Source organism: Equus asinus, chromosome 25, assembly GCF_041296235.1.
Source record: "Equus asinus isolate D_3611 breed Donkey chromosome 25, EquAss-T2T_v2, whole genome shotgun sequence".
Taxonomy (NCBI): domain Eukaryota; kingdom Metazoa; phylum Chordata; class Mammalia; order Perissodactyla; family Equidae; genus Equus; species Equus asinus.
In genome coordinates, this window is record NC_091814.1 from 51412161 (window position 1) to 51440017 (window position 27857).

The 27857-nt window shown below is 41.9% G+C and overlaps 1 protein-coding gene across 4 annotated transcripts in view; it reads left to right on the forward strand.

Annotated features, from left to right (window-relative positions):
* The first annotated feature begins 4377 nt into the window (after positions 1 to 4377).
* The window catches only part of SCYL3 (SCY1 like pseudokinase 3), a 39505-nt gene continuing 16025 nt past the window's right edge, over positions 4378 to 27857 (forward strand). Inside the window, exons 1-8 of one of the 4 annotated variants that reach the window (XM_044758776.2) lie at positions 4378 to 4697; positions 9540 to 9750; positions 19393 to 19578; positions 21622 to 21735; positions 22877 to 22933; positions 24305 to 24407; positions 25615 to 25726; positions 27670 to 27747. In XM_044758776.2, coding sequence (XP_044614711.1) covers positions 9586 to 9750; positions 19393 to 19578; positions 21622 to 21735; positions 22877 to 22933; positions 24305 to 24407; positions 25615 to 25726; positions 27670 to 27747 — 815 coding nt within the window. In that variant the 5' untranslated portion in view covers positions 4378 to 4697; positions 9540 to 9585. Of the gene's footprint in view, positions 4698 to 4770; positions 4987 to 5834; positions 5860 to 9539; positions 9751 to 19392; positions 19579 to 21621; positions 21736 to 22876; positions 22934 to 24304; positions 24408 to 25614; positions 25727 to 27669; positions 27748 to 27857 lie in introns of those variants that run through there. The other 3 variants (XM_070496824.1, XM_014845159.3, XM_044758779.2) reach the window with 3 other exon arrangements.

Below are 27857 nucleotides of genomic sequence, written 5' to 3' on the forward strand. Positions count from 1 at the left end.
TAATAAAATAATTTATTAATTTACAATGAAAAATAGAACCAGAAAATATGAATACCTTGTTACCATGTGTGGAATCTGAAGGCATGTCTACTTTTGGAGAAAAGAAATATGAAAGAAAACATTAATATAAATTTCTTTTTGTCCAACCTGGATTAAAAAGGAATCACTGCAGTGGCGTGCTTGAGCCCACCCAGCAAAGTGGCTCACACTGGCTCATGAGAGCTGACTTACATGGTCAGGAATTTTGCAAGCCAATTTTAAACATGGCCATTATTTAAAAGTAAAATATAAACTCATCATTAAATAGATTATATTTTATTCTATTTTAACAGGTAAGAAAAACTAAGTACTCATAACTTTTAAATTATTTTACTGTATTTTATTATTATCTATGCTAAGAGGTTATTTACATCTATTATATCTCTATGGTGGAAATACCATGTAATGGGTGGAGCACATCTCTTCCTGATTCTGCATTCAGTGATGTCACACTGGTATCTTGAAGTTGGCCATGGTGGGAGTATTTACACTATAGAAATCAGCAAATGCTACAAATCAGGGCTTTGTTTAAGGGTTTGTTGATTGTTTAGACTTAGTAAAGTGATGAAGAAATGTTAATAACAATGCAAATTAAACTTAAAAGTCTGGGCCGGCTCCATGGCCAAGTGGTTAAATTTGCATACTCTGCTTTGGTGGCCCAGGGCTTCACCGGTTCAGATCCTGGGCACAGACCAAGCACTGCTCATCAGGCCATGCTGAGGTGGCATCCCACATAGCAGAGCCAGAGGCACCCACAACTAGAATATACAACTATGTACTGATGGGCGTTGGGGAGAAGAAGAAAGGAAAAAAAAAGGAGATTGGCAACAGATGTTAGCTCAGGTGCCAATCTTAAAAAAAAAAAAAGGAAAAAGCCCTTAAAAGTGCATCCTGACTGCAGCTGTTAAATTGTGATAGTTCAAAAAATTAAGGAAATAATCTTCTAATATTCAAAACCTATGATCAGATTCAGCATAGAAGTTAACTCCTATCATTGATGAACGAATGAAGTTCCAACAAATGTCTTTGTTGTTCCAGTTTCATCTTAACTGTTAACATGAAGATAGTAACCAACATTCATGTCAGAACTACACTCGTTCATCAGTTGCAACCACAGGTTGGCCGTGGGTATAAGAGTGTGGCAAAAATCAATGAAAACGTACTGTGAGAATCAATTGGCCATGTGAAATTTACAATAAAGGACATCATATATTCTATTATATTTGTAAATTGCTGCGTATCCTTCATATCCTTTATATAGTATATATATAAACTTTATAAGCTGTTAAACATTTACCAGCACATTGTTGAATAACCAACAAAGAATCTTACACAGAGAAGTAGTCTCTACAGTTCATTTATTCAGATACTGTGTTGCATCATAGTTGTTTTTCTCTGTGTTGAAGTTAAAGCTGAAGCATACAGGATATCAGGAGATTTACAACCTGTGGAGACCCTGATTCCCAAATTTTTATCTCCTGTCCAGACCTCTCCACTGAGCTTCAAACTTTTGTAGCCATCAACTGACCTCATGGTGCCACTTGGATGTTTTACAGGTTCTGCAAACTTGTATGGTTTCACCATGCACCCAATTGCTCAAGCCAAAACCCAAGGCAGCAGGCTGGATTCCTCACTTCACTGCCTCTTAGCAGCAAGTACCACTAACTCTACGTCTTAGCGGGCTTGGGTTGCCAGGACAAAAAGCCACAGACTGGGTAGCTCAAACAAGTCACTTATACCCTCACAGCTCTGGTGAAAGCTCTCCCCCTGGCTCCAGATGACTGCCTTCTCACCCCGCCCACAGGGCAGAGAGAGAGCAAGCTCTCTAGCGTCTCTTCTTACAAGGGCGCTAGTCCTATCGTTATGATCCCACCTCATGACCTCATCTAACCTGAATTATTTCCCTAAGTCCCGTCTCCAAACAAGAGTTAGGGCTTTAATATGTGAATCTGGCAAGGGCAGTTGGGGTCCGGGGATGGGACTCAGTTCAGTCCCTAGCACTCTACCTCAAAATATATTTCTGGCCACTTAAATCCACCTCTACTCCTTCGCCCATAGCGCAAGTCACAATTATTCCCTGCATAAACTATTGCTAATGTCTCCTAACTTGTCTCCCTTCTTTAGGATCCATTGTCCACATAATAGCCAGGGTGAGTTTCTAAAACGCTAGACTAGATGCTACTCTCTTCCCTAAAATGCTCAGTGGCTTCCAAATGCCTTCGCATGACCTTCAAGCCCCAGCCACTCTCTCGGTGACCTCTCCTGAACCACTCTCTCCTTCACTTACTATACTGGAGCCACACTGGCCTCTTCCTCTTCCTTAAACATGCCAAGCTAGTTCCTGCCTTGGGGTCTTTACAGTTGCTGTTCCCTGTGCCAGGAAAGGTTTGCCCATAGATCTCCCCATAACTGACTCCTTCTTGTCATTCAGAGGTCAGATCAAATATCACCTTTCTAAAGAGGCCCTCTCTGAGGGTCCATCTAACTCCCTTTCCTCTCCTGTCTTCTCCCTTAAGCTGTTGCTCTCTGTTACATTAGGGTGGCAGAATGGTACTGTGGTTAAGAACACGAAATCTGTAGGCAAACTACTCCATGCCATTACCAGCTGTATGACTGGTCAACTTACCTAACCTGTCTGTGCATCACTTTCCTCATGTGCAAAATGGAGTTGATATATGGGTTAAACGAATTAACACATATGAAGTATCTAACACATAGTAAGTACTCAACATGTTAGCTCCTATAATTATCACATTACCTTGTTTTATTTATTTATTACTAGTATTCTAATAATCATGAATCCACATTCCCAGGGTAGTTAGCTAGTGTCATACCAGAAAGGCCACATTCCAAAGATGGAGCTACAGATACTTTAGGCACCTTGATCTCTGACAACACCAGATGTTTTGCTAATTAGCATGAGTGACAGAAATGGGTTTTTATTGGCAAAAATAACAGTTTATTATCATGATGAATTCTAGAGTTGGGTTCTCAAAAGAATTCAAGATAGATGAATTGTTTAAAATATTTTAGAAAATGCTCTCCACTCCTGAATAAACAGGGTCTAAAAATTCGTGGGGCCCCCGGCCCTTGGAGATGCCACGTGAGGCGCCATTCCTACTGGTCCTGGCTCTGTGACTGGTCTGGAAGATTTCAGGTTGCCAGCTGCTGATGCTGACTGCAGTGACAGAATCCTGCTCAGCAGCGCTGTGCTTCTCAACTGTGTAGTCCGAGGTGGTGGGCAACCGCCAGAACTGCACTCTCCAAAACGGTGGGCACTATCCACATGTGACTATTGAGCATTAAAATATGGCTAATCCAGATTGTAAAAAATCTGTATCTACCAGATTTTGAAGACAGCACAAAAAAAAGTAAAATATTTCATTAATTTTATATTGAGTGCATGTCTAAATGACAATCTGGATATGGTGTTAAAACATAATATTAAAATTACCTTCACCTCATTCTTTTTACCGTTTTTAATGTGGCTACTAGAAAATTTAAAATTACATACGTCTTTGAGGCTTGAATTCTATTTCTAGTAGGACAGTGCCAACCTAGGACAGAGGGCCTTCATTAAGCCTTTTGGCCAGATTAAATACTATTTGTGCCTGCCTCCTAATAAATATTTGTTTAATACATTTCTGAATAAGGGACAAAATGTGGTCTTACACTGCTTTCATTTAACCTGCTGAAGAAATTGTGGGGTCCTTATCCATCCTAAAACCTTTCAGCTACTGTTACCCACAAGAAAGAACCTAAAAGCTTCAGATGATCAAAGGATTTAGGTTAGCTGTCAACTGCGAGGTTGTAAAAGCACTGAGTAGTAGTGATGATGACAGGAAAAATACATTCCGTTTCCTTGGAATCATGTAGTTTTAAAACTACTACGTATATTCACTTTCTTCTCACAACACCCTATCAAATAGAAACCATTAATATTAATAATAGGTACTCTTAACCTCAATAGTCCCAAATTTGACTCTTTCCTGAATTAAGCGTAACCTGCGGCTTTCCGCTCCAAAGGCTTGAAGCGGAAGCACCACGACCTCGGCCAGCTTCCGCCGCCCTTCCGCAAGACTTCGGCCCACGCGGCGCAGCCAATCGGGGCCGCGGGCGAGCGCCGTCCCTCCTAGGAACCCTCGCCGACCGCCCCCCGCCCAGCCCTCCTTTGCTCCGCCCTCCCTGTATTATTCGTTAGAGGCGACCGGCGGCCATTTTGGATTCGGGCGGAAATCAAATCAAAACTGCGCAAGAAAAGCCTAAACATTAAAATCAAGACAAACTTGCGCCTTCAAGTCGACGGCCAAGGGAGGGGACATCTTCGCAGACCAACTGGGCCGCTGGGAGGAGCGAGTGAAACGCGAGGTCAGTCGCGGCGCCCACACTCAAGATGGCACCGTCCTGAGGAGCGCTGTGTGGCCGCTCTAGCTCGGTTCCGGGTTCGTTCCTCTCAGTGGTGGCGTCGGAGGGCTGGAGGCTGCTGTTCTGTCCGGTTTCCGCACCTGTCTCTATGGTGTCAGAGGGACCAGACCTCGGAAGACTGTAGGTGTAGTGGCCAGAGCCTCACGGGGGAGGCGAGGGTGGCTGGTGTCAACAGGGGGCGAAGAGGGGACCGGAGCCAAGACCCCCGGCTGCCACCCGCCGCCCTCCCGCAGGTAACAGCGAGCCCCGCGCCGCGTCCTCCGTGGGCGCGGGACTGGGCCGCGGGCAGGGTCCGGCCGCGAGCGCAGGCGGGGGGCGCGCGCCCGGCCGCGGGGCCGCGCTTGGGACCCGCGCGGGGCGAGCTCGCCGCGGCCGGTTGAGCTGCTTTCCGCCTCCGCGCAGCCTCCCCTGCTGATCTCGGGCGCCTTTCTAATCTGGGCTTGGCGGGTGACCGCTGCTCGGTGCCAGCGGCCGGAGCTGCCGAGGGAGCCGCGGAGCCGGGCCTCGGGGCAGGCGTGGAAGGTGAGGGCCAACGCGGTGGGAGCGCCGCCGCCCCTCTGCGCCCCGGGGGCCGCGCCCGCCCCGCTGGACCCCAGCACCCCGCTCCCGGGCGGGCGGGTGTGCGGGGCGGCGCCGGGCGGCGTTGCCCGAGCCTGGGAGCCTGGGGTCGCGCCCACCCTGGGAAGGCGCCTTCGCTCTGGACTCAAGACCAGTGCCAGGGCCCCAGAGGCCCTGTTGGCTCCTGTCTTTGAGAAGTGCTCTTTATTTAGAATAAAAATGAAACATTTCTCAGCAGATCATATTTAGGAAACCATGTGAATACTCACAGTCCGGCCCTGAATTTTGGAATCACTGTTACTGCTGTTTTTAAGGACCCATGTGCATATCTACATAACCTCTCCTAGCTGAAATCATACTGAGTTCTTTTGGTCCACAAATGCCTCGTTGTGTGTTGCTGGTTAGCTAGCAGTGCTGGACTGAGTTCAGTCCAGGGGATATATACCTGAAACAGATCAAAGCAGAGGGCCCGGAGTAATGTTATCGCCAGGTAACAAAGTATCAGTGAGTACAGTGTGTTCTTGGAAGTCACGGTGCAAGCCATTAGCTTTGGAACTTCCAAGCTAGGGAGCTAGGACCAAGATCATCTCCATTAATTGCCGCGAAAGAAACAGAGGGAGAGAGAGTTCCCCAGGCGACACAAATTTCTCAGTAGAGTCTGTGAGTTGCTCAGTGACCCGGACAAGGGCTTTCATAATCTACAGGTGGCCCAGAATCTTCATGTGCTGTCCAAGAAGCAAAGGGATAGAGGAAGATAGGTGAACAAATTTTTAAGACCATGATGCTGTTCAAGTCAGAAACCGCCTCTTCAGCGTTATATTACAGAGAGTGGAGATGGTAAATTCTGCAAAATACGCATGCTAATATCTCTGTTAGAATATCCTTTTCTACCTTCTTGTGACTATTTCAAAGCTAAAAGATTTTGTGTTTTCCCCTTCACTCCTCAAAACAAGGAGGAGAGCGTTTTGGAAGTCCGAGTGTATTGTTTATCAGTTTTAACATTTCAGTAAATCCATTTTAGCTGAATTATCATTTTTAAAGCACTTTATATCAACAGTTTTTGTGCCTCTTAGGGTACCATTGTGTGAAGTAGAGAATTAAGAATTGACTGCTTTTGAGACGTTCTCAGATTGCAGTCAACAGCACATCTTTTCATTTCTCGCTAATGAAGTTTGTGCTGGACAGAGAATATAACCCTGCTGGTCTGTGAGCAGCGCACTGATGGTATCAGTAGACTTCTGTCAACATTAATCATGCTTTCCAAACGCTAAAATGGCTTCCTTTCGCCCGAGTTCTCTCATCAAAGGAAGTCATTCCTTTTTAATTTTTAAGTGGTATTTCTTAAGGTCTTAGACCCAAAACGTACACTGCTAAGAAAAATTACCAAATTTAACCTCTTCCTAAAGCTTTCATAACCCTGAACTGTTAATTATCTTGTAGTGGAATTTATCATATTAACTGGAGGGCTAATAGATGTTGTGAGGCCCAGTATTCCCCAGGATTGCTATTTAGAAATGACTGAGTAAATGAAATGTCCATTGCTGTCCCTCTGCGGACTGCCACTCCTTCAGCCAGAGCACTGCCCCTGAGTCCTGTGAGCATCTTAGCTCCTCTGGGGACTGGTGTTAAAACTAAAAACTCAGCATGATTTTCTGCCAAGAGGATTTTCATTTTCTTGCAGTTCCTTCTGGGTTGATTTTGGAAAGCTATATTTTGTGGCTCAGAGAGAGAAGGAGGTTAGACTAGTTTCAGATATACACTTTCGAAGTGATGCTTCTCTGACTCATTCCTCTTGTCTGACTGGTTTTTCAGACTGGAGGAGTTAAAGAGAAGTAGAGTTTTCTGCTTGTGAAATGGCAACTGGTTTGAAAGAATGTAGATGCATTCAGGCTACCTCGGGTGTACTCAGGCTGCTCCTGGTTGTAAGTGTGTCAGTGAGGATGTGGGTTTGAAGCTGGGCTCCCTGTGGCCTTGAGATGGAGGGTGGTGGTGTGCCCCCGAATCTCTGACTAGGCTGCTCTCTCACTGTTCGCTTCCCATTCTCCTGCTGCCGGCTGGCTTCCTCGGTGCCTGCCGGGCTTCTGCTTCTGCGTGGCTTTGGCTTACCGTAGCCCTGGCTCTACCTCATGTCATCTTTTACTCTCAGCTGTGCTGCTAATAGACAAAAATCTCTCTCGTTCATTCAGATTCCTGGGGTAGTGATCTGGCCGGTCCGGCTCTTTGTCCAGGCCATGGGTCCAAGAGATGGCTAATGTGTGAACTGACTGCCCTTTGGCCCGGGGTAGCACCTGACCCATTAACTATGCCAGGGAAGAGAGGAGCAAGATGCAAGTGCTGAACCTGACCCTGACCCTCTCTCCTCAGGGGGAAGGGGTGGGAGTGGGCGTCCCAGGCTAGGCAGGCAGCGCCCCATCCTCAGAACAGGGGAATGAACAATAGTTGCTCTTCTCCATGATTCCACATAAACACTCCTTTTATTTGTAGTCCCAATAGAAAGGTGGATGTTACATATAGTTGAGATTTGGCATTTTTAGTACCTTTATTTTTATTTTTTTTTTACTTTTCTGTCATTCTTAAGGAAGATAAATTGCCAGGTTGGTAGCCCTCAGTGGATTTGTTACAAAACCAACTTAGTTCTTACCCTCAGAAACATTCTTGGATTTTGAAAACCTTCAGTTTTAGTTGGCATTAGCCCTTGTACCTGTTGTGTTCCTTGTACAATGACGTATGTGGGTCTGTAGGCTCTTGAAATTCTCTATTCTAGGTGTGTGTCTGGAGCAGCATCACATACTCTGATAACATGGGAAGTGTTGTACAGAACTTCACCAAAGCGCAAAAAAATCCACATAGAGGGTCTGTGTATAATGACTTTTGGGTTTGTATTTATCTAAATACAGTTTAGATGTATTTAAACTGAAATTATTATATTATTATATGTAGATTTTAAGCTGACATTGTTAAGGGTCGACGCAGAACTTCTGGCCGTGTTATTTAGCACTCGTAACTTCTTGCCACATTACCAGAGTTAGCATGAACTCTTTTTATTTCTTATTTTAAAAATTATAGTAAAGCCAGAGCTGAAAGCTGACTGCCACAGAGTTTCCAGACATATCTTATTTGGCCTATACAGATTTAAAGAAATTTAAGCCAACATTGGAGAAAATGGACATTTCCACATAAGTATTCAGGCTCTTGGCTCCTTATGATAACTCTCATAATCTGGCTGCTCTGGAACTGCAGGCCTGGTTGGAACTTTGTGATGGCCGCTCCCTTCAGAGTGCAAGCCCTCCCACAGTAGGTGCCTGTGCACACACAGTAGGCCCTTTGCTGTTCTACCAATACTGCTGGACGGCTCTGCATTGCCTGTTGTAACCATGTGAGTTTGTATCCCTGTTGTAAAGAAAGATATGTTCTCATTGTGGAAGATTTGGGAGGCGCAGGCAAATGTCTGTGTCTGTACGTATGTGAATTACCCGTGATCTGGCAGCCCACGGCAAACCTCTGTTAATACTTTAGAATATTTTTCAAGTCTGTGTCTGCGTGTGTGTGTGTGTGTATACACCTACAGATATAGATATATAATACAGGTTTCTTTTTAAAACAACTTTGTTGAGGTGTAATTGACATACAATAAACTGATCATATTTAAAGTGTATAATTTTGTAAGTTTTGATATTTGTGATCACCCATCACCATAATCATCATAATCGAGATAATGAATATATCCATTCCTGCAAAGTTTCCTTGCTTCTCTTTGTAATCCTTTCCTCTCCCCTGGACCCTCTCACTGTGCCCCCACCCCAGGCAACCACTGATCCAGTCTCTGTCATTGTAGAGTAGTTTGCATTTTCTAAAATCTTGTGTATGTATGTATTTGAGATCAAACAATTTTGTGGTTTTTCTTTTTACTTAGAAGGACTTTGAAGAGCAGTGAGGGCTCACTTTTTCTTACATTTATTGTCATTTGTATTCAGTGGGTTGTCTGTTTCCTTTCCCTTGTTCTACTGGTGTTTTCATGTTTTACTTGGTTTATATGAGCTCTCCATTTGTTGACATGTTTTTCATTGTTGTTAGAAATATTCTACAATTTGTATTGTCTTGCTTTATAATTTGAGATTATTTAAGATGTACAGAAGTTTAGCATGTTTTGAATAATCAAGTTTTACAGCATTTTCCTCTGTGGGGCAGGATTGTGAGTGGGTTAGAGCATGAATGATCTTATTCTATTTTTGATGGCCTTTCCACTCTGAAAGTTCTGTGTGTGTGGTGGGGGTTGGGAGGGACAGTAACTGGGAGTAACTATTTGGTTAAGAGCATTTTCTCCAGAGCTGTTAGTTGTTAATCGACAAGCACTGGAGTAACTTGTTGAGCGTTTACCATTTTTATGGTCACATGGCCTACCGTACGAGGATTGTAGAAACGAGTAGGTTTTAGTGGTGTGTCTGGATGCGGGGCTCTCTCTGGCTCATGCTGCAGATAGAAACTTAATGTGTGGAAACATTTCTGTTTTCTTGCAGGTCTGCTTGGCTTTGCGGAGGGGCTGCAGCACTGCCTCTGTAAGGGATGGGGTCAGAGAACAGCGCTCTGAAGAGCTGTGCGCTGAAGGAACCGCCGTTCACCTTACCCTCCGGACTTGCTGTTTACCCCGCGGTGCTGCAGGATGGCAAATGTGCTTCAGTTTTCGTGTATAAGAGAGAAAACGAAGACAAGGTTAATAAAGCTGCTAAGGTACCTAATAGGCGACTACTTAATAGTTAGTACTTTTTACTATCTTGTTTGCTATTAAAAAATGTGAAATTAATAGAGCTCAAAGGAGGTAGGTCATAAGGACTAGTATTTTTCTTCCTGTCGTTTAATAACATAGTTGTCCTTACTTCATGGGGATGTCTTCACCTTGCATGACGTGATCAGGTACCATAGGTTTAGCCAGAAAGCTTCATCCAAGTGAGCATGATAACTTTTATCATCATATTTGATTTTTTAATGAGAAAGTTTGGGAGGTGATTTTACATGGCTAATATAAGATAAAGGGAGTTAATCTAGCTTAGCAAAAATGCTGTAAATATTGATAGCATATTAATTAGTGTATTGATGATGGACCTGGAAATAAAATACTTTAAGAACTGTAACAAGTACTTTTTCTTTCCCCGAGGCATTGGGTGCCCCCAGAAAGAGTGTTAACTGGGAGATGGGCCCGATGTCCTGGGAGGAATGCTGGCCCTGGGCTCTAGTTCTTGCTGAGGGGCCTTAGACAGATGATGGACTTCTGGAGGCTTCAGTTTCCTCCTTAGGGCAAAGGTCCTCCTCACCTGCACCCACCAAGTGCCGCTCCTGGCAGAGGCTCCCCGGGGTAGCACAGTCTGATGCGCTGTCAGGGGACGCTGGCCTCGTACTAGGAAAACGATTCTACTGCGTAACATAATTCAATAAAACTACCCTGAGTGTCTTTTCAAATTAGAGAAAAAAAGGCACTACTTGATATTTCCTTGGATAGCTAGCCATTTCCTTGGATATTCATCTGTTTAGATTATTTTGGGAAGGTCCTAAAAGGTGAGTATAGTTGTATTAGCTAATTCACTCATCATGTTTACTCTGGCAGGCACGCTGCTTTCAGATCGACTTGATATCTTTATTTTGTTAAAGTTACCACCTGTATCACCTTGAGTCACTTCGTACTATCAACAAGTATGAGACATTGATATCTGTTTACATTGATGTCTGTTTCATAGGTCTGTTTAAATGGTTTTTACCTTTTTTAATGACTATAAAGGATTATATTATAATAATATATTAGTAATATAATTTCAGCATTTTATTTGTCACGCTAGTTCATTATTTGATGTTATCTCTTTGGTCAGGCATGAAGTTAACAGTTATGAGATGATTCCTAAGGAAAATGTTCCTCTCAGGATGCGTTTTCCATTAATGTATTGTGGTAAAAAGTATGGCTGGCTGTTTTGTTGCTAGGTAATTTTGCTTTTTGGTAAGACTATGTGTTATGACCATGAGCTTGTCTCTTTTCCATTCCATCTAGGAATTGAATACTTTTTAATTAAAAATAAAAATTAAAAATTTTTATTGTGATTTTGCAAAATATAAAATGCCTTGCCTCATTGTCTTACTCTTATGTACAGTTAATATCTGACATGCTTTGTATTATTCTCATTTAATAAGCTTGCATGTTTTTAAAATAATTATTTAGAATGACTATTACTAGTGAAGTACTGGAGATTTATAATCTTTCTTAGTTTTGTTTATGAAACATAAGATTGTTTAAAATTATGTTGCTCTTTATGGTGTATGTCCCAAGAAAGTTGAATGCCCAGATCATACAATTTTTAAAGGAAAAAACAAAGATCTACTCTCCATGTTTGAAGACTTCCGTGCTGTGGGAAGCTTGAGAGGGAAGATGTTTTCTCCCTTAGTGTATGCACATACCCTTCTAAGCCGGGCCTAAGCGTTTTCAAGTGGTTCATAGGCTTGTCTGTTGTGTTCTTCAGGCCATCTTGTGCCTTTGAATTCCTGAGACGTGAACCTGAGAAATTTGAAATGGCAGCAACATGATAAGGAGTTTAGATTTGGGCCACAGTACTTAAGAAATGTGTGACGTTGCATCAAGTTTTAGGAATTTGATTTCCTAGATACCTGAAACATTAGAACAATGTAGTTAGCTCGCCTCACTGTTCTAGAGTTCAGGTTCCTAATCCTACCTTTGACAATTTTAATGACCATTTCAAGCAAATATACAGGGTTTTCCTTGCCAAATACTGTCAGGTAGTAATTATACTCGTCCTCTACTGCTATAAATAAAGAATAACAATCACAGTACACTGTTAGACCTCTGAAGCAAGAGGGATTGCAAGGCTAACCTTTGGTCACAAGACAATATCAGAAATACTTCAAGTCCATGAGACCTTCTTACTTTATCTTGAATTCATTAGCTGTCAAGTATAATTGTCTCACTGGTGATTATGATTCATTTCTATCCAGTAGCCTGTGAGGAATGGTAAATCCTGAGTCAGAATTGGGTTACTGTGTTTACTTTAATCTACGTGCTTAGTTAGGGCTCCCTGGTAAGTGCAGGCTTGTGGTGACTCCTGAGTGCCCTGACACCAGGCAGCCAGCCATGCTGGGCTCTAGGAATAGGCAGACAGATGCTCTACAAGTGCCCTGCTTAGTGTCTGGGGGGACCTCGTGCTCTTCTCTGTGATGGATTCAGGCTGGTTTGTGGGAGGGCCATTCAGCATATTTGAGAGCCCACGAGGTGTGGGATGAGAAAGAAATGGAAGAGATGATTGCTGTGCTCAGAGGAGCTTGCATTCTATTTGGGGAATGCTTTACAGTTCTTCCTTAGATTGACATCTTCTTTTTGTTCCTCTCCCTCTTAGCCCTTTTCTATGCTGTTTACAACCATTGTTCCAGTAAATCAACTTGCCTACATTGTTAGTTTTTTTTCTTTTTGCTGGAAGAAGACTAGCCCTAAGCTAACATCTGTGCCAGTCTTCCTCTATTTTGTATGTGGGATGCTGCCACAGCATGGCTGATGAGTGGTATAGGTCTGCGCCTGGGATCCAAACCCATGAACCTGGGACACTGAAGCAGCGCATGCCAAGCTTAACCACTACGCCACAGGACCACGCCCGTTGTTAACTTTTGAAAAAATTATTTCCTTCCTCTCATGATCAAAATCAGGTTCTCTTCCAAGGCTCCTGAGCGTTGTCTACTCAGAAGAACTTCACAGGCATTCCCCCATCCCTCAGGTGTGGGAGGGCCACCAGGTGAACTGGCCCTTTCCCAGCTCCCACCACAGTGTTCACACTACACCTGCTCCTCCTTTTCCCTCTAATGCTTATGGCCATCCGGCCTTCCACCCCAACTCATTATCTGCAGGAACCTCTTATGGGAGCCCCAGGTCTGTATTTCCACCCGCCTACAGAATATCTCCACCTGGATGTTCCACCAGTACCTCAGGTGCAGGGTTTCCAAAATAGAGTCCTTTATCTCTTTCCCTTTCTGCTTTTTCTTCCTAGTTCAGGATCTAACCTCCAGGCAGTGGGCATGTATTTTATTTATTTTTTTTTTGAGGAAGATTAGCCCTGAGCTGACATCTGCTGCCAATCCTCCTCTGTTTGCTGAGGAAGACTGGCCCTGAGCTACCATCCATGCCCATCTTCCTCTGCTTTATATGTGGGACGCCTGCCACAGCATGGCTTGCCAAGCTGTGCCATGTCCACACCCGGGATCTGAAACGGCAAACCCCGGGCCACTGAAGCAGAATGTGCGGACTTAACCGCTGCGCCACTGGGCCGGCCCTGGCAGTGGGCATTTAAAGCCAGAATGTACTTCCATCTTTGTCTCAGATTTGCATCTTAGGGGAAGAAGGAAGAATATTTTTCCCTGAAAATTCTTGCTCTCTAGTTTAGGCTTCTTGGTTATTTTGTTATATTTCTTTAACAGAGTGAAATTATGACTTTCTCCCTGTCTAAAAACTTCCAAGTGAATTTGAGCTATAGTTAAGAACTACTACTTTGTGTAGTTTTCAAAGTGAACTAGCAAATCAGAGGTAGAACAGTAATGGAAAGTCAAGTCCCTATGGCTTGAGTTAATTCTCTGGATAGCTGAGTCATAACTGATTCCTGCAAAGTAGGAATAGTTTATATTCAAGACTAGAATCTCACATTTAACATCTCCATATGGGCATAGATAAGTGTGAATATTGGCAAGTTATCTAGTAATACTCATATTTAACAAAAAAAGTATAGTTTATGCTTAACATTGTGTGTGCCAGAGGGGAGCGACAAGCACAGGTCCTGCTAAGTGTCTTGCTCAGAATCATGCAGCAAGTTATTCCTTCCTTTCTTCCTTCATTAAACAAACAAGTCACTTTGGACCAAGAATTTTGCTGGGCATGTAGGGTTAAAAAATAAGCAGGAGTGAAAATGGAACTTCTTATTGCATTTCTTCATCAGGTTGACATTTGTTGAGTCTGTGTTTCCATGCCAGCACTGAACCAGGTAGCATTCCTTCTAGCTTAATAGTCTGCCCTGAGTACTAGAAGGACAATAAAAGAAGGTACATAAACCAAGGGAAAAAATTAGAGCTCCAAGACATAAAAGCTGAACGAAGACTTTCCCCTAAACAGGGGAAAGTGAAGTATTTCATGTTTGTTTTGCAGATAATTTGAAATGATTTTTAAAATGAAAATATGAAAGAGGTTGTGTAATTTTACTCAGAAACCATAGCTCAAAAGACACTTGAAAGAAATTCTCTCCAATTAACCACACTCATTCAGCCAACCTGCCAGCACACTTCTTGGCTCATTGTGTCATTGCTGTGTACATATGTGTATGTATGGATTGTTTTAAAGGCAAATACACAAATTAATAGTTCATAATTGCTAGTTAAAGAAATTTTCTTAACCCTTTCTTTTTGTTTATTAGAGTAACCCAGGGGAGGGTAACATATTCCTTCTTAAGAATAAACAAAAAACTCTATTGGAGCTATTCCCAGAGTTGGCAAAATTTGAGATTATTAAAAGAAAAGACGTTGGACAAATTGCTACACTCAGAAGATTCTTCTGTGATCTTGCCTGAGACATTTAATAGACAAGTTTGAGGTGACTGATAGAAAGTGTGTGCCGGTGCTGGGCTATGGGCTCTTACACTGTGCCATATTCTTCCAGGAAGGTGTTTTGGAGCTTTCCATACTAAGTGCTTATTTGTGAAAATGAAACCTGATGTTCTCTTGAGGGTTATTCTCCAGGTGAAGTCTTCCGTCATCTCCTGCTGGTTTGTGATTGGTTCACAAGGCTGCCCCAAGGCCCAGTGATGGTACGGGGTAGACCCCGGAGTTTAGGGCCATGTAAATTCTTTCAGAAAAACTGAGTGATTTGTTAGGAAAGCAACCTTCCAGCATTTTAAGTTTTGCTGTGAGTAAATGATAGGATTGTTTAGCTGGGTTGGGAATTTTGGCCCGTGGATCTCCGAAGTTACTCAGGTCGAATTTTTTGGGATATGCAGCATGGGTGGAGATTGGAAAGTCTGGATCTGATAGGGCAGTTAGAGAACCAACCGGGGAAGGGAAGAAACTGCACAGATTTCACCTCTAATGTTCAGAAGTGTCTTGTATTTGTCGTCCATCTGGGTATCCTCCCTGTCTGCTGAGAAAACAGGGCAAAGAAGAAAGGTGTGTGTGTGGGAGAACACTCCATACAAGGGATTTCTACAGTGGGATATCTGTACCCTAGGGACTGTGCAACATGAGTCATTACAGTTTGGGGGAAAAAATATCGAGAATGTCTATTTAAATTTACTTTTAATCTTTTTTTTGGTACCTTCTATTTTGTGGGTGTTATATAGTATACATATTTTATTTATATATATATACACACACACACACAACATATATATATTATATATACATCTAATATATATAAGCTACTTATGTAACGTTTTTACTGGTGTGAAGTGTGTGAACAAAAACGTTTGACAATCATTTTTCTAGATACTAAAAAGATAAACATTTTAAAGATGGTTAAATATTTTTAAGGGGATTAAATGCTTGACAAGCAAAAGGTAAAATGTAAGAAAACAGGATCAACAAAATAAGAAATGTTTACCCTCTATTCGGGCGAATCCAAGGTTGGAATCCATTCCGAGTTGTTTTAGGGCCTGGCGTGGTCTGTTCTCGTGACCGTTTCACCTGCACTTGTGAAGAAGGTGTGTCCTGCAGTGGTGGCAGGGCGTTTTCTAAATGTCAGTTTGGTCCAGGTCGTTGATATTATTCAGGTTTTCTATGTTTTTACTTTTTTTTTTTTGCTAGTTCTGTTGATTGTTGAGAGAAGAGTTTTAAAACCTCCAACTGTGATTGTGGAATTGTCTGTTTCTCCCTTTCATTTTGCCAATTTTTACTTCATGTGTATTTTGAGGCTCTGCCATTAGGCACACGCATTTATAATTGTACCTTTTTTGGGGTATTTTTAAAAATTTAGTTAAACTAAAATAAAATAACAAAAACAGTTCACCCGTTTCTCCCACCCTTTGTCCCCTGCCTTTGGCAACCACCAGTCTGTTCTCTGTATCTATGAGCTTGATTTTTTATTTCATTTTTTTAAGATTCCATGAGAGATCATATGGTATTTGTCTCTCTCTGTCTGACTTATTTCACTTAGCATAATGTCCTCCAGTTTCATCCATGTTGTTGCAAACGGCAGGATTTCATTCTTTTTTATGGCTGTATATATATATATATATATATATATATATATATATATACCATAATTTCTTTATCCATAACTGGTGTATCTTTTTAATGAATTGTCCCTTTTATTCTTTAAGAAATATCCCTTTGTATTTCTGCCAGTACTCTTTGTTCTGAAGAGTATTTTGTTTGATGATAGAAATGGATCCACTCCAGTCTTCATATGTGTACTGTTTTCATGGGATATCCTTTTCTGTCCATTTACCTAGCTCTGTATTTATTTATTTATTTATTTATTTATTTATTTCTCCCCAAAGTATGGTTGTATATTCTAGTTGTAAGTACATAGTTGTGTATTCTTGTTGTAAGTCCTTCTAGTTCTTCTATTTGAGCTGCTGCCACAGCGTGGCTACTGACAGATGAGTGGTGTGGTTCCACGCGCAGGAACCGGGCCTAGGCTGCCCAAGTGGAGGAAGCTTTAACCACTAGGCCATCAGGGCTGGCTCTCTGTCTGTGTTTAAAGTCTGTGTTTTATAGGCAGCATATTGTTGGGTCTTCATTTTTTATCCACTCTTGATTGAGGCATTTAGATCATTAAAATTTAATGTAATTATTACTGTGGTTCAGTTATATTATTTGTTTTCATTGTCCCCTTCTGGTTTTTGTTCTTCTGTTCTCCCTTTTCCTCTTTTGGATTATTTTAATATTTTTTAGTATTCCATTTCAATGTATCTTGATTTTTTTGGCTTTATTTCTTTATATATTTTAAGTGGTTGCTCTAAGGATTTCAGCATACGTAACTAGCTATTTTAATAGTCTACTTGTGGTTAATATTGTACCACGTCACAGGAAATGTAGAAGCCGTGGAATCGTATGGGTGTCTCCAGCGTCCGTCCCTCCTGTCCTGACAGGTGTGTCAACTGTTTTACATATATAAATATGTATCTCACACACACGCACATATACGCCACACACACTCAGAGCTTCATCAGGCAGTGTTAGAATATTTGCTTTAAATAGTCATATATATTTAAATAACTTCAGACGTAAAAATGTAGCCCTCACATTTATCCTGGTATTCACCATTTCTGATGATCTTCCTCCCTTCCTGAGGACCCCTATTTCCCTTTGGTATCATTTCCTCTTCAGCTTAAAGAGCTTCCTTTAGCATTTTTGTAGAGCAGGGCTTCTGTCAATAACTTTTCTGTTTTCCTTCATCAACAATGCCTTTATTTTGCCTTCTTGCCTGAAGGATATTTTTGTTAGATAGAGAGTTCAGGGTTGGTAATTTTTTTCTTTCAGCACTGCAAAGATGTTGTCCCCTTTGTTTTTGGCCTCTGTTTTCTGATGAGAATCTGCATCATTCAAACTGTCATTCCTCTCCACGTAAAGAGTGATTTTTCTCAAGCTGCTTCCAAGATTTTTAACTTATTTTTGGTTTTCAGCAGTTTGATGATAATGTGTTTCAGTGTGGTTTTCTTTGATTTATCCTATTTGGTGTTCACTTCTTAAATCTGTAAACTTAAAAGTATTTGGTCAAATTTGGGAAGTTTTCAGCCATTACATTTTTTATGCTCCAATTCTTTTCAGCTCTGTTTTGAGACTCCAATTATATGCATTAGACCTTATGTTATTGTCACACAGGTTCCTGGGTCTGATCATTTTTTTAAAAAAATACTTTTTCTCTTTGTTCTTCAGATTGGTTAGCATCTTCATGTTCACTGACTCTTCCCTGTGTCATCTTCGTTCTGTTAGAGTCCATTCATTGAATTTCTTATTTCTAATATTTTTTTGATTCCTGAAATTTTCATTTAGTTCTTTTATGTAACATTATTTCTCTGCTGAGAACTTCTATCTTTCGACTTATTTCATGACTGTTTTCCTTTACCTCTAGGAGAATGGTTATAATAACTGATGTAAATTCTTCCTGATAGTTCTAGTATCTGAGCCATCTTGGGCTTGGTGTCTGTTGGCTTTTTCATTAAGAATTGATCACATTTTCGTGGTGGTTTGTTGACTAATTTTGGATTGCGTCCTGGACATTTTGAAATGTCATGTTGCATAGACTCTTGATTCTGCTATAATCCTCCAGAGAATGTGGATGTTTTTGATCTAGCAGGAAATCAATCCCCTTAGGTTCAGGACTCAAGTTTTTATTTTATTTTATTTTATTTTTTTTTTTTTTTTGAGGAAGATTAGCCCTGAGCTAACTACTGCCAGTCCTCCTCTTTTTGCTGAGGAAGCCTGGCCCTGAGCTAACATCCATGCCCATCTTTCTCTACTTTATATGTGGGACGCCTACCACAGTATGGCGTGCCAAGCAGTGCCATGTCCACACCCGGGATCTGAACCGGCGAACCCTGGGCTGCTGAGAAGCGGAATGTGGGAACTTAACCGCTGTGCCACCGGGCTGACCCCCAGGACTCAAGTTTTTGAACTACTCTCCCCACACCCTTCCTGCAAGTGGTAGTTCAAACCTCAGTTCATTTTTCAAAATTTTGCTCTGCTGGTTTGGGTCTGTCCTGTGCATGCTTGCTTCAGGGGTTAGTCTGAGAGCTGTGTGGGTGTGCAGATAACTAGGGCATCTCCTTCTCCAGCTCTCTGGCCTCGTGGATATCCTTCTCATACTCAGGCCTGCCTTGGTTCCTTTCTGTGATTCTTCTGGCCAAAATGATGGCAAAGTTTCTATCAGAGTTATAGCCACCTTTGCTACCCTGCTCTGTGACTGGGGCCTGCCATCAGTGCACAGTTGTGAGAAGGGACATCCCCTAAACCAGGAAACTCACCCCCATGGGTGTCTTTTCTCCAAATCTTGATTCTCCTCCACAATCTGGTGCTTCTTTTTACTTTTCAGAGTTCTCAGGGAGTTGTTTTTGGCACTTGTTCAGAGTTTATAGTAGGAATCATTGGGAGGTCTGGGCTCTTGGTGGCTTACTCTGCCATAATAGAACCGGAAGTCTCTGCAGAGTTATTTAAGTGTTGGTAAGTTGAAAAAAGTCAGAGCAAGTCACAGATTCTCCACTGCCTTATTTGAAATTTGGGGTAGGGAGCTGGAGAGGACCTTGAATGCAAGTATACATTTTCTGACTTTTATCACCATATATGTGGAACTATAATTAATCTGGTTTTGATTCATTAACTTCATCAACTCTTCTGTTTGTATTTTTAAAGCACTTGAAGACGCTTCGTCACCCTTGCTTGCTAAGATTTTTATCTTGCACTGTGGAAGCAGATGGCATTCATCTTGTCACTGAGCGTGTTCAGCCTCTGGAAGTGGCTTTGGAGGCGTTGTCTTCTGCGGAAGTCTGTGCTGGGATCTATGACATCTTGCTGGCTCTTATCTTCCTTCATGACAGAGTAAGTAAGCTGGACAGTCTGCCTCATGGGCTTTGATGTGGACTGGGGGCTTGATGTGTGGGGTAATGCTTGTAAATCATGGTATGTATAGAAATCATAAGGCACGGACTTCATTGGAAAGCTTCCTGAGGGAAAATAGGACTCTGGAAGGCACAAGGAGTGCTACAGACAGACGGTTTGTGGAATGAGCAACAGGTTCTCCATTCCTGGCAGTTATTTATAGAACTTTATTTCAGTATGCTATAGTTTCCCTCTAGTTTTGAATAAGTCTTTATCTAGAAGTAGCTCAGCTGTTATTTGTTATTAAGACAAAAATAAAGGTTTAATATCAGTGCTGCTGTGGACCAAAGTTCCTTTTTGTTTTCAGGAGTTTGGTTCCATTTTAGGTTTTGAAGAAAGAAGTGACCATTTCTTAGTGGCAGAGTTTTACACATCCTTTCCCATTCAAGTATGTGGTACCAACAAGAGACAGCCCCTGAACACTGGCAATGTTTGCTATTAAGGGGATAAAATGGTAGTTTTTATGTTTATATCTGGTCTATTTCTTGACAGTATTATTGAGCTATTATTTTTAAAGAAATTTACATTCTGAAGTATTAAGGCCTTTGGCAGCCCCCTAAGACTAAAAAATACCAGTCACAGGGGCCAGCCTGGTGGCGTAGTGGTTAAGTTTGCATGCTCTACTTTGGTGGCCCGGGGTTCAGATCCTGGGTGCAGACCCACACACCACTGGTCAAGCCATGCTGTGGCAGGTGTCCCACATAGAAAGTGGAGGAAGATGGGCACAGATGTTAGCTCAGGGCCAATCTTCCTGAGCAAAAAGAGGAGGATTGGCAGTGGATGTTAGCTCAGGGCTGGTCTTCCTCGAAAAAAAGAAAAATACCAGTCACAGGTTAGAAACACTTGCATTTGACTCATCTTAATATATGTTTTTAAAAAAATTTCTATTAATGGGAGACAGACTCTCCAAATATCGCTCAAGATTTATTGTCTCTTAAAAGTATGTCTAAGATTCACGTAAGAAGAACTATTAATGCTTCACTCTGAAGGAATATTTTCTCTGTTGGAGAAAGTGCATGCACATGGTACACATTTTGAATAGTAGGAGAGTGCATATGGGGAAGAGTCAGTCCCTCCCCCATCCTTGAGTCCAGGCCCTGCTTCTCCTCCAGGCAACCATGGTGCTCAGTGGGTGAGTCCAGAGATGTTCTTTGTGCAGAGAAAGTAAAGATCTATATGCTTTTTCTCCTTTATTTTTTCTCAAGGGGAAGCATACCATACATACTATTCTAAACCTCCCTTTAAAAATATATATATCTTGGAGTGTTTTATATAAGAATATGTACATATTTGATCTAGTGGGTAGAATATTTGAAATGTACTTGTCTACTGGAATGCTTTCTGGTTTGGAAAAAATACATATACCTCAACTATGTTCTCATTTTCTTCTTCCCTCTTGACCTTTCTGTTTTCTGTAGTTTTAAATTTGGCTCTTTTTTGCTCTTTAGGATATTTCTGGTGGTCTTTATCATTCTATTTTCCTCTTCTTCAGGCAGAATTTTTTTAATGCCTACTGACAAGATTTCAGGTGAAGTGGATCTGGGTTTGTGATAGAATGTAGGTGAGAAAGAATTTAGAGGAGAAAATGAAGACAGTAACCTGTGGGAGCAAAACCACACTTTCTCTCTGAAGGCATTGGAAGCAAACTGTAGTTTACGAAGACCTGTACACCTATTTATAAGGACACTTGTGTGCCCTGCCTCCCATGGACATGCGGATGTGCAGTGGCTTTAATGTTGCTATTCCCCTGCCTCGCGCGGCAGCTGGAGAGAGCAAAAGCCTTTCCATTGTATTGTTCCTTTTTTCTAACCTTGTAATCCTTAAGCAGGCTCCTTTGTTATTCCTTAAAGTCACAATTCCATTTATTATGCCAAAAGTGGGAAGACTTGCCATGATCTTTTTTTTGGTGATTAGTGTTTAGTTTTTTAAAACTTCTACTTCAGAAACTGGGTTGGCATTCTTCTTGCTGTTCTTTTTTTCCAGGGCCACCTGACACACAACAATGTCTGCTTGTCATCTGTGTTTGTGAGCGAAGATGGGCACTGGAAGCTGGGAGGAATGGAGACAGTATGTGCAGTTCCTCAGGCCACGCCAGAGGTACGCCCGCTGTGGGCCCTCTTTGCTCTTCAGAACGTGGTAGCGCTCTGGTGTGTGCTTCTCACCTAGGGACTGTCCTTCCGTGTTAGGGTGCTCTTAGATTTGGGGACCTGACTTTTGTGTTGATGCTCGCATTCATAGAATTGTAGGATTTTAGTCTTCAGAAGGGCACTAGGGATCATTTATTCTTTCTCCTCATTTTGTAGCCGAGGAGCCTGAGGCTGAGAGAGGTAAAGTGGTTTGGTCAAATTTTTAATTAAATGCCCCTCCTCTCTACCCCTGTAGTGCCCTGTACTTAATTATACCACTTAACATTTAACGTTGAGTTGTCTTTATGTGTCTATCTTCTTTACCCATGCTTGAGCTTCTTGAGGGTGTGCTAGCCTCTTACGTTTATCTTTATATCTAATGGCAGATGAAGCGGAAGTCTAAGGTCTAGCTAAGTCTCCCCTTTGCGAAGCCCTCCCCCAGGCTTTCTCTGCTTCTGTGGCACTCAGTCTGTGTTACTGAAATCCGTAGTTTGCATGTTAGGTTTTGAGTACCTGGCTGGGGGCAGGGGATTCATTGCATTCGTTTTGTATTCCTAGTGCCCTAAATGGTGTTTGGGACATGTAAGCTCTTGAAAAATAACCTTTGAATAAGTGGATGAATGTACTTGTCCTGTGGATGTTAGTTTTGTCTCTGTGGCTTGTAAGATCCTCAACCTTTATATCTCACGTGGCAGCAAGCCGTAAGATTGACTTGATTCAGTGAGAAGATTAATGATAGATGTGTTCTGCGGTAGAAGAGCCTTTTGTTTGTTAATGTCTATGCAGGATGAGAAAGAAGTATTGCTGATTTCCATATAAGGGCATCAGATGCAGAGATGCCTCTGAACAGCAGAGAGTATCTCTTAAACCAGCTAAAGTGGAGAGGAAAGGGAACTAAAATTTATTTTCTGCTAGGTCTTGTGCCATGTCAGGTACTGTATTTACATTTTTTAATTAGGAAGGTTTTAAATTTGCGTATTTAATGTGTAGCATCGGTTTGAAGGTTTCATTGCTGCTGTTTCCATTGCTCGTTGCTTCTGTAACTTGGTTCCAGAGTTCGGTTCACCAAGCATATGTATGAATTATTTCCCTTAATTTCTTTCCCTGTCTAGTTTCTGAGGAGTATTCAGTCAGTGAGAGACCCAGCGTGCATCCCTCCTGAAGAGATGGTAAGACGATATACTTCAGATGTAACGAAGGCTTCTTTGTGGAGCTGACTGTGAAACTTAAACAACTCTCCTCTGCCCCCCTTTTCTTTCCTAAGTTACAGACGCCTCATAATTCCTCTGAGCTCAAAGGCTTCTGAGATTAATCCTCTCACCACGGCAGGGAGCCTTTCTCTTGACACTCAGCTTACATTTTTGGTGGTATAGACACCTGATGTTGTTTAAAGATAGAGGTACTGCAGTGTGAACAGGGTTGCGGCTTCATACCCATTTCACGGCAAGTCTTTGTACTTTGCTGGAAGCCGTAAGGCTTGGAGAAGCAGCACTCCTAACCTTGTCCGTGCTTCACCCAAGCCATTCATCTGCCTGTCTGCCATCAGTTAGGATTCCAAGATGTGTAGAAGAGCGATGATTAATACTATGGTGCTGGTAAAGAAAGATTATATTTACCAAAAAATTTGAAAGTAGTTGCTCCCTCTAAACTTGTTCTTATAATCACTGTAAGCATCGATCCCCAAAGACATGCTTAATGTGCTTTACGGGAAATACAACCCCAACTGTAAACTTAAGACCTAAGACTTGAAGTAAATCAGGTTTATCCAAATCAGTACTATGTGTATATACTAGGGTTTTTGAAACTGATGATTTGTGGGTTTTAAATCAATGCGGGTCCTGACCAGCATTTTGAGGAAAAAAAAAGAATAAAATAGAAAATATCATTGAGGGGCCGGTCCCATGGCCGAGTGGTTAAGTTTGCGCGCTCCGCTTCGGCAGCTCAGGGTTTTGCTGGTTTGGATCCTGGGCGTGGACATGGCACTGCTCATCAAGCCATGCTGAGGTGGCATCCCACATGCCACAACTAGAAGGACCCACAACGAAAAATACACAACTATGTACCAGGGGACTCTGGGGAGAAAAAGGAAAAATAAAAAAAATAAAAATAAATAAAATAAAAAACATTTTCAAACTTTAAAAAAAAAAAGAAAGAAAATATCATTGAACATCTTAGGTAGTAAGGCTAAGTATTGTTTCATGAAACTTTTGTTTCTATTATGTATGTATTTATACATATGTATGTATACTGATAATAGTAAATAATAAATTTTTCACTCTGGGTTGCAGTCAAAAATATTTTTGAAAGCCATAGACATATATCATATCTGTCATTTTTTTCTTTTTGCCCTTGTTTGATATCTTAAAATCTTTGATAAATTCTACTCACTGATAGTTTTAAAAGTCTGTAAATTAGTGTGTGGTGCTATGTAGTTAGCTTTGAGTTTAGTAAATGCACAAATGGGAGAAAGTGCTTCAGAGAAAATTAGAAATGGCTAATAAGGCAGATCCTGTAGTTTTAATGGCCTTTACTGCTTTTAGTCTCCAGAATTCACAACTCTGCCAGAGTCACATGGACATGCCCGGGATGCCTATTCATTTGGGACATTGGTGGAAAGTTTGCTCACAATCTTAAGTGAACAGGGTGAGTTGGAGTTACTACTGCATCCACAGAATAAGTAGGAAAACCACCCGCGGCCTGTTCTGTGTGGATTCAGAGGACCGCAGTCCGAGCATAGTAAGGAACCTCCTGCTTACCACGTCACTTTTTAGGGCAGATCTGAACAGCAGGGAGGGAAGCAGCTTTGGGTTTCTTTATTTTGCGTAGTTAAAAGAATTTTAAGTAGGAAGCACTTTGAACTTTGGCTGTCAGTACTGTGCATTATCACCTTATTAATGGTACTGGTATTGATGGTCTAAAGACGCTATTATTGAGCCAACCAATAAGTAAATGAGTGCTGTTACTGATTTATATGTAATAACCTGAAGAAGAGAATAAGATTCAAAAATTTTTGTTAATTTCTAAATCAAGCTTAACATTTCTTTATCTTTATTCTTTCAAAGTCCTATTGATTTTTTCTTCTTGAAGTAATTACTTTTTTCTTTTGTTGCCCCTTAAAGCCCAGGCTACTGAACACATTTTCTTTTTTCTCTTCTGAGTTCTCTAATGGCGTGCTCGGCAGCCTGCTTCACTCTCCTCCAACCACTCCCGGCCTTCAATTGTCTGCCTGTTAAGTACCAGTGTCCATTGTCACATTAGGCCCTTCCTGGCCTGTGTATCACCATGCTGAAACTCTGTGAGGTTCTAATGTAGTTTCTTCTACCAGGCTATACAGCGTCCTGAAGTCATGAGCACCAGTTAGCTGTCAGATCCAAACAGTCCCAGCCTAAACACTTGAGAATTGAACCCTAAGGCTTCCTTATGGGTAACGGATTCACTGCTCATCGCTCTGTCTAGGATGGTGGCAACTATGTACCATTCTTGGGAAAATTGAAAATATAGTCATTCAAATAACTTTCTGTGTTCTGTGGATGAGGAACCCTGGTTGAAAAGACCCTTGAACCTGCCACTTATTAAACCTTCCCTTTTATGCCTGAGTTGAGTTAAACTGACCATCAGGACATGAGAGGGCACAGAAGGGGGGGCCGTGGGGAGTGGATGCATTGGCAGGACAGTTTTCTACACCTGCCAAGGAGTTTGGCCTGAGGCAGCAGGAAGCTGTTTAGCAACAGCCAGGGCTTTGTTTGTTTGGGCTTTTCCAGGTTGGTTTTTGCTCTCGTCAGTCTCCAGCTATAGCGGTCCTGGAAAGAGGGAGAAGGCACTGGAAACTAACTGTCGCTCTGGATTTCAGTTTCAGCGGATGTTCTCTCCAGCTTCCAACAGACCTTGCACTCAACTTTGCTGAATCCCATTCCAAAGTGTCGGCCAGCGCTCTGCACCCTCCTGTCCCATGACTTCTTCAGGTGAGGGCACCCAGGATGCCACGCTGGCCGCCTCCCCCAACTGCCGGCCTGTTCTCTCAGACATTGCGCTCCAGTGCTGGGTGTTGGAAGATCACATATGCAGTTTCTCTTGTGTTGTGGTTGTTAATTTTTAGGGGAGATTGAGTCATGTCCACATGAGAAAATAGAGGGAGAAATTGGGTTGCCTCTCATCTTCCTATCTTTAGAGTTTTAGAAATCTTTGTCATGAAGGCTTGGGCCTAGAAATTACAGCCAGTTTCCTTAAGGCTTCTGATTGTCAAGAAGCTAAGCGCTGTCCAGTGGTTCACAGTTGTCAGTTAATTGAGAAACTTAATAAACGTGGCCTCTCCTTTCTGCTGCCATTGTATTATTGATATGAGTTTGTTATTGTGGAATTTTTTTGAGGGGGGAGGAGAAGAGCCTATTTTTCCTCAGACTGAAGATTGTTTTCTTTATTCAGTAACGTGATGGAAGAGCAGAGACGTCGATGTAGAGGGAGGGGCACAATATAACTCTTAACACTGTCGCTATGTTCAGACATGTTTTTGAACCTCTTTTCAAGGTTATGTGTCCTTCATTTTTTTATTTCCGTGACTGCAGAACTTCTGCAAAGGTTAATTCCACATTCATGACTTTTATTAGTAAAATCAGTCTTCTGTCAGTTTTCAAACTAAAAATCTTTGTGTTTGCGGTCGGAGAGCCTGAGAAAAACCAGAGTGAAGGGAGAACTAATATTACCCCTGGAGGGAGGAAGAGTTGCCTCTTGGGTAGAATTCGGGGGGTTACTATTAAACAAGGCCAAGGGGATGGTTTCATCGTAGGTATCAGGGTTTTGTCATTTATATTTCAAAGAAACTGTTCAAACCTTTCCCTTAAAAGACAGGAGTCTTTTAACCAAGGTATTTCCATGTCCTTTGTATGATTCATAGTAATAGTTTATTTACTTTGATATAAAGTCTCTACAAAGAATAACCATCCTTTACAGTAAATAGATTCTTTCATCACTGTGTGGGATAAGAGTTCTTTATTAAGAATTGTATTTTAAACAGAGAGGGGAGAAGAAAGCCAAAAACACACACCAGTGTCCCCTTCACAAAATCTGACTGTTACATCAGAGGAGAAAAGCCCGCCGGAGACAGAAGGAGCCAGGCCAGCATCTCCAACTGAGGCAGCTGAACCAGTTTGATTAGACTTGGTTAAGATGTTTGTGCTTTTTCTCTGCTGCTAAGCCGGAGGGAAACAGGTGTAAATATAAACTGTGGAGCCCTAGATGCTTAGCTGTGCTTACAAGGGCTGCCGGGGAAGGTGGTGCAGGCTCCTTGCCGAAGGGTCCTTCCCAGGCTGCCCTCCCGCAGGGCAGGACGCGAGCGGGCTCCCTGGGAGCTGAGCTGTTCGCAGCCTGCATGACTCTGTGAGGCCTGCAGGAGACTGCCCACTCCTCACTCTCCCCTGCCTGGCTGAAAAAACGACTGCACAGCTTACAGCAGGAGCAATGAGAAGATTCCTGTGACTAGTACAAGAAATTCCTTTCCCCTACCCTCTCTAATAGTTTTTACTTCACCAAAGGAGACTTGAGAATCAACGACTGTTTTGTAATGGTAATACCATTTCTTTCTCCAGGATATTTCATTTAACCACATCCTATTACAGCAAAAAATTTGGATGATTATGATGATTGTTAAAACCACAAAGTTAAGTTGGCGTGAGTGTGTGTAAGCATGTATCCTCTTCACAGATCTCTTTGATATTCTTAAAATGTTAGATTCCCTTTGGGCTTGTTCCATAGTATTTGTTTCATAAGCTACTTAGTTATTGTAGAATCCTTTAAATGGCACAGGAGAATGCTTCTTTGCTGAATATTATTGTAGTGTAGTCTGTGGTTATATTTAACATGGCTTTTCTAACCTCTTGCCCTGCATGCTTTTTTTCTTTTTGGCATTTAGGAATGATTTTCTAGAAGTTGTGAATTTCTTGAAAAGTTTAACATTGAAGAGTGAAGAGGAAAAAACTGAATTCTTCAAGTAAGTCCAGGAGGTTAGCACCTTAAAATTCAGTAACTTGGATGAGTCCCTGTAATCACGTCAGGTATTCTGGAGAGGGTGGGTCAGACAGCTGGTCTCTTCACAGAGTT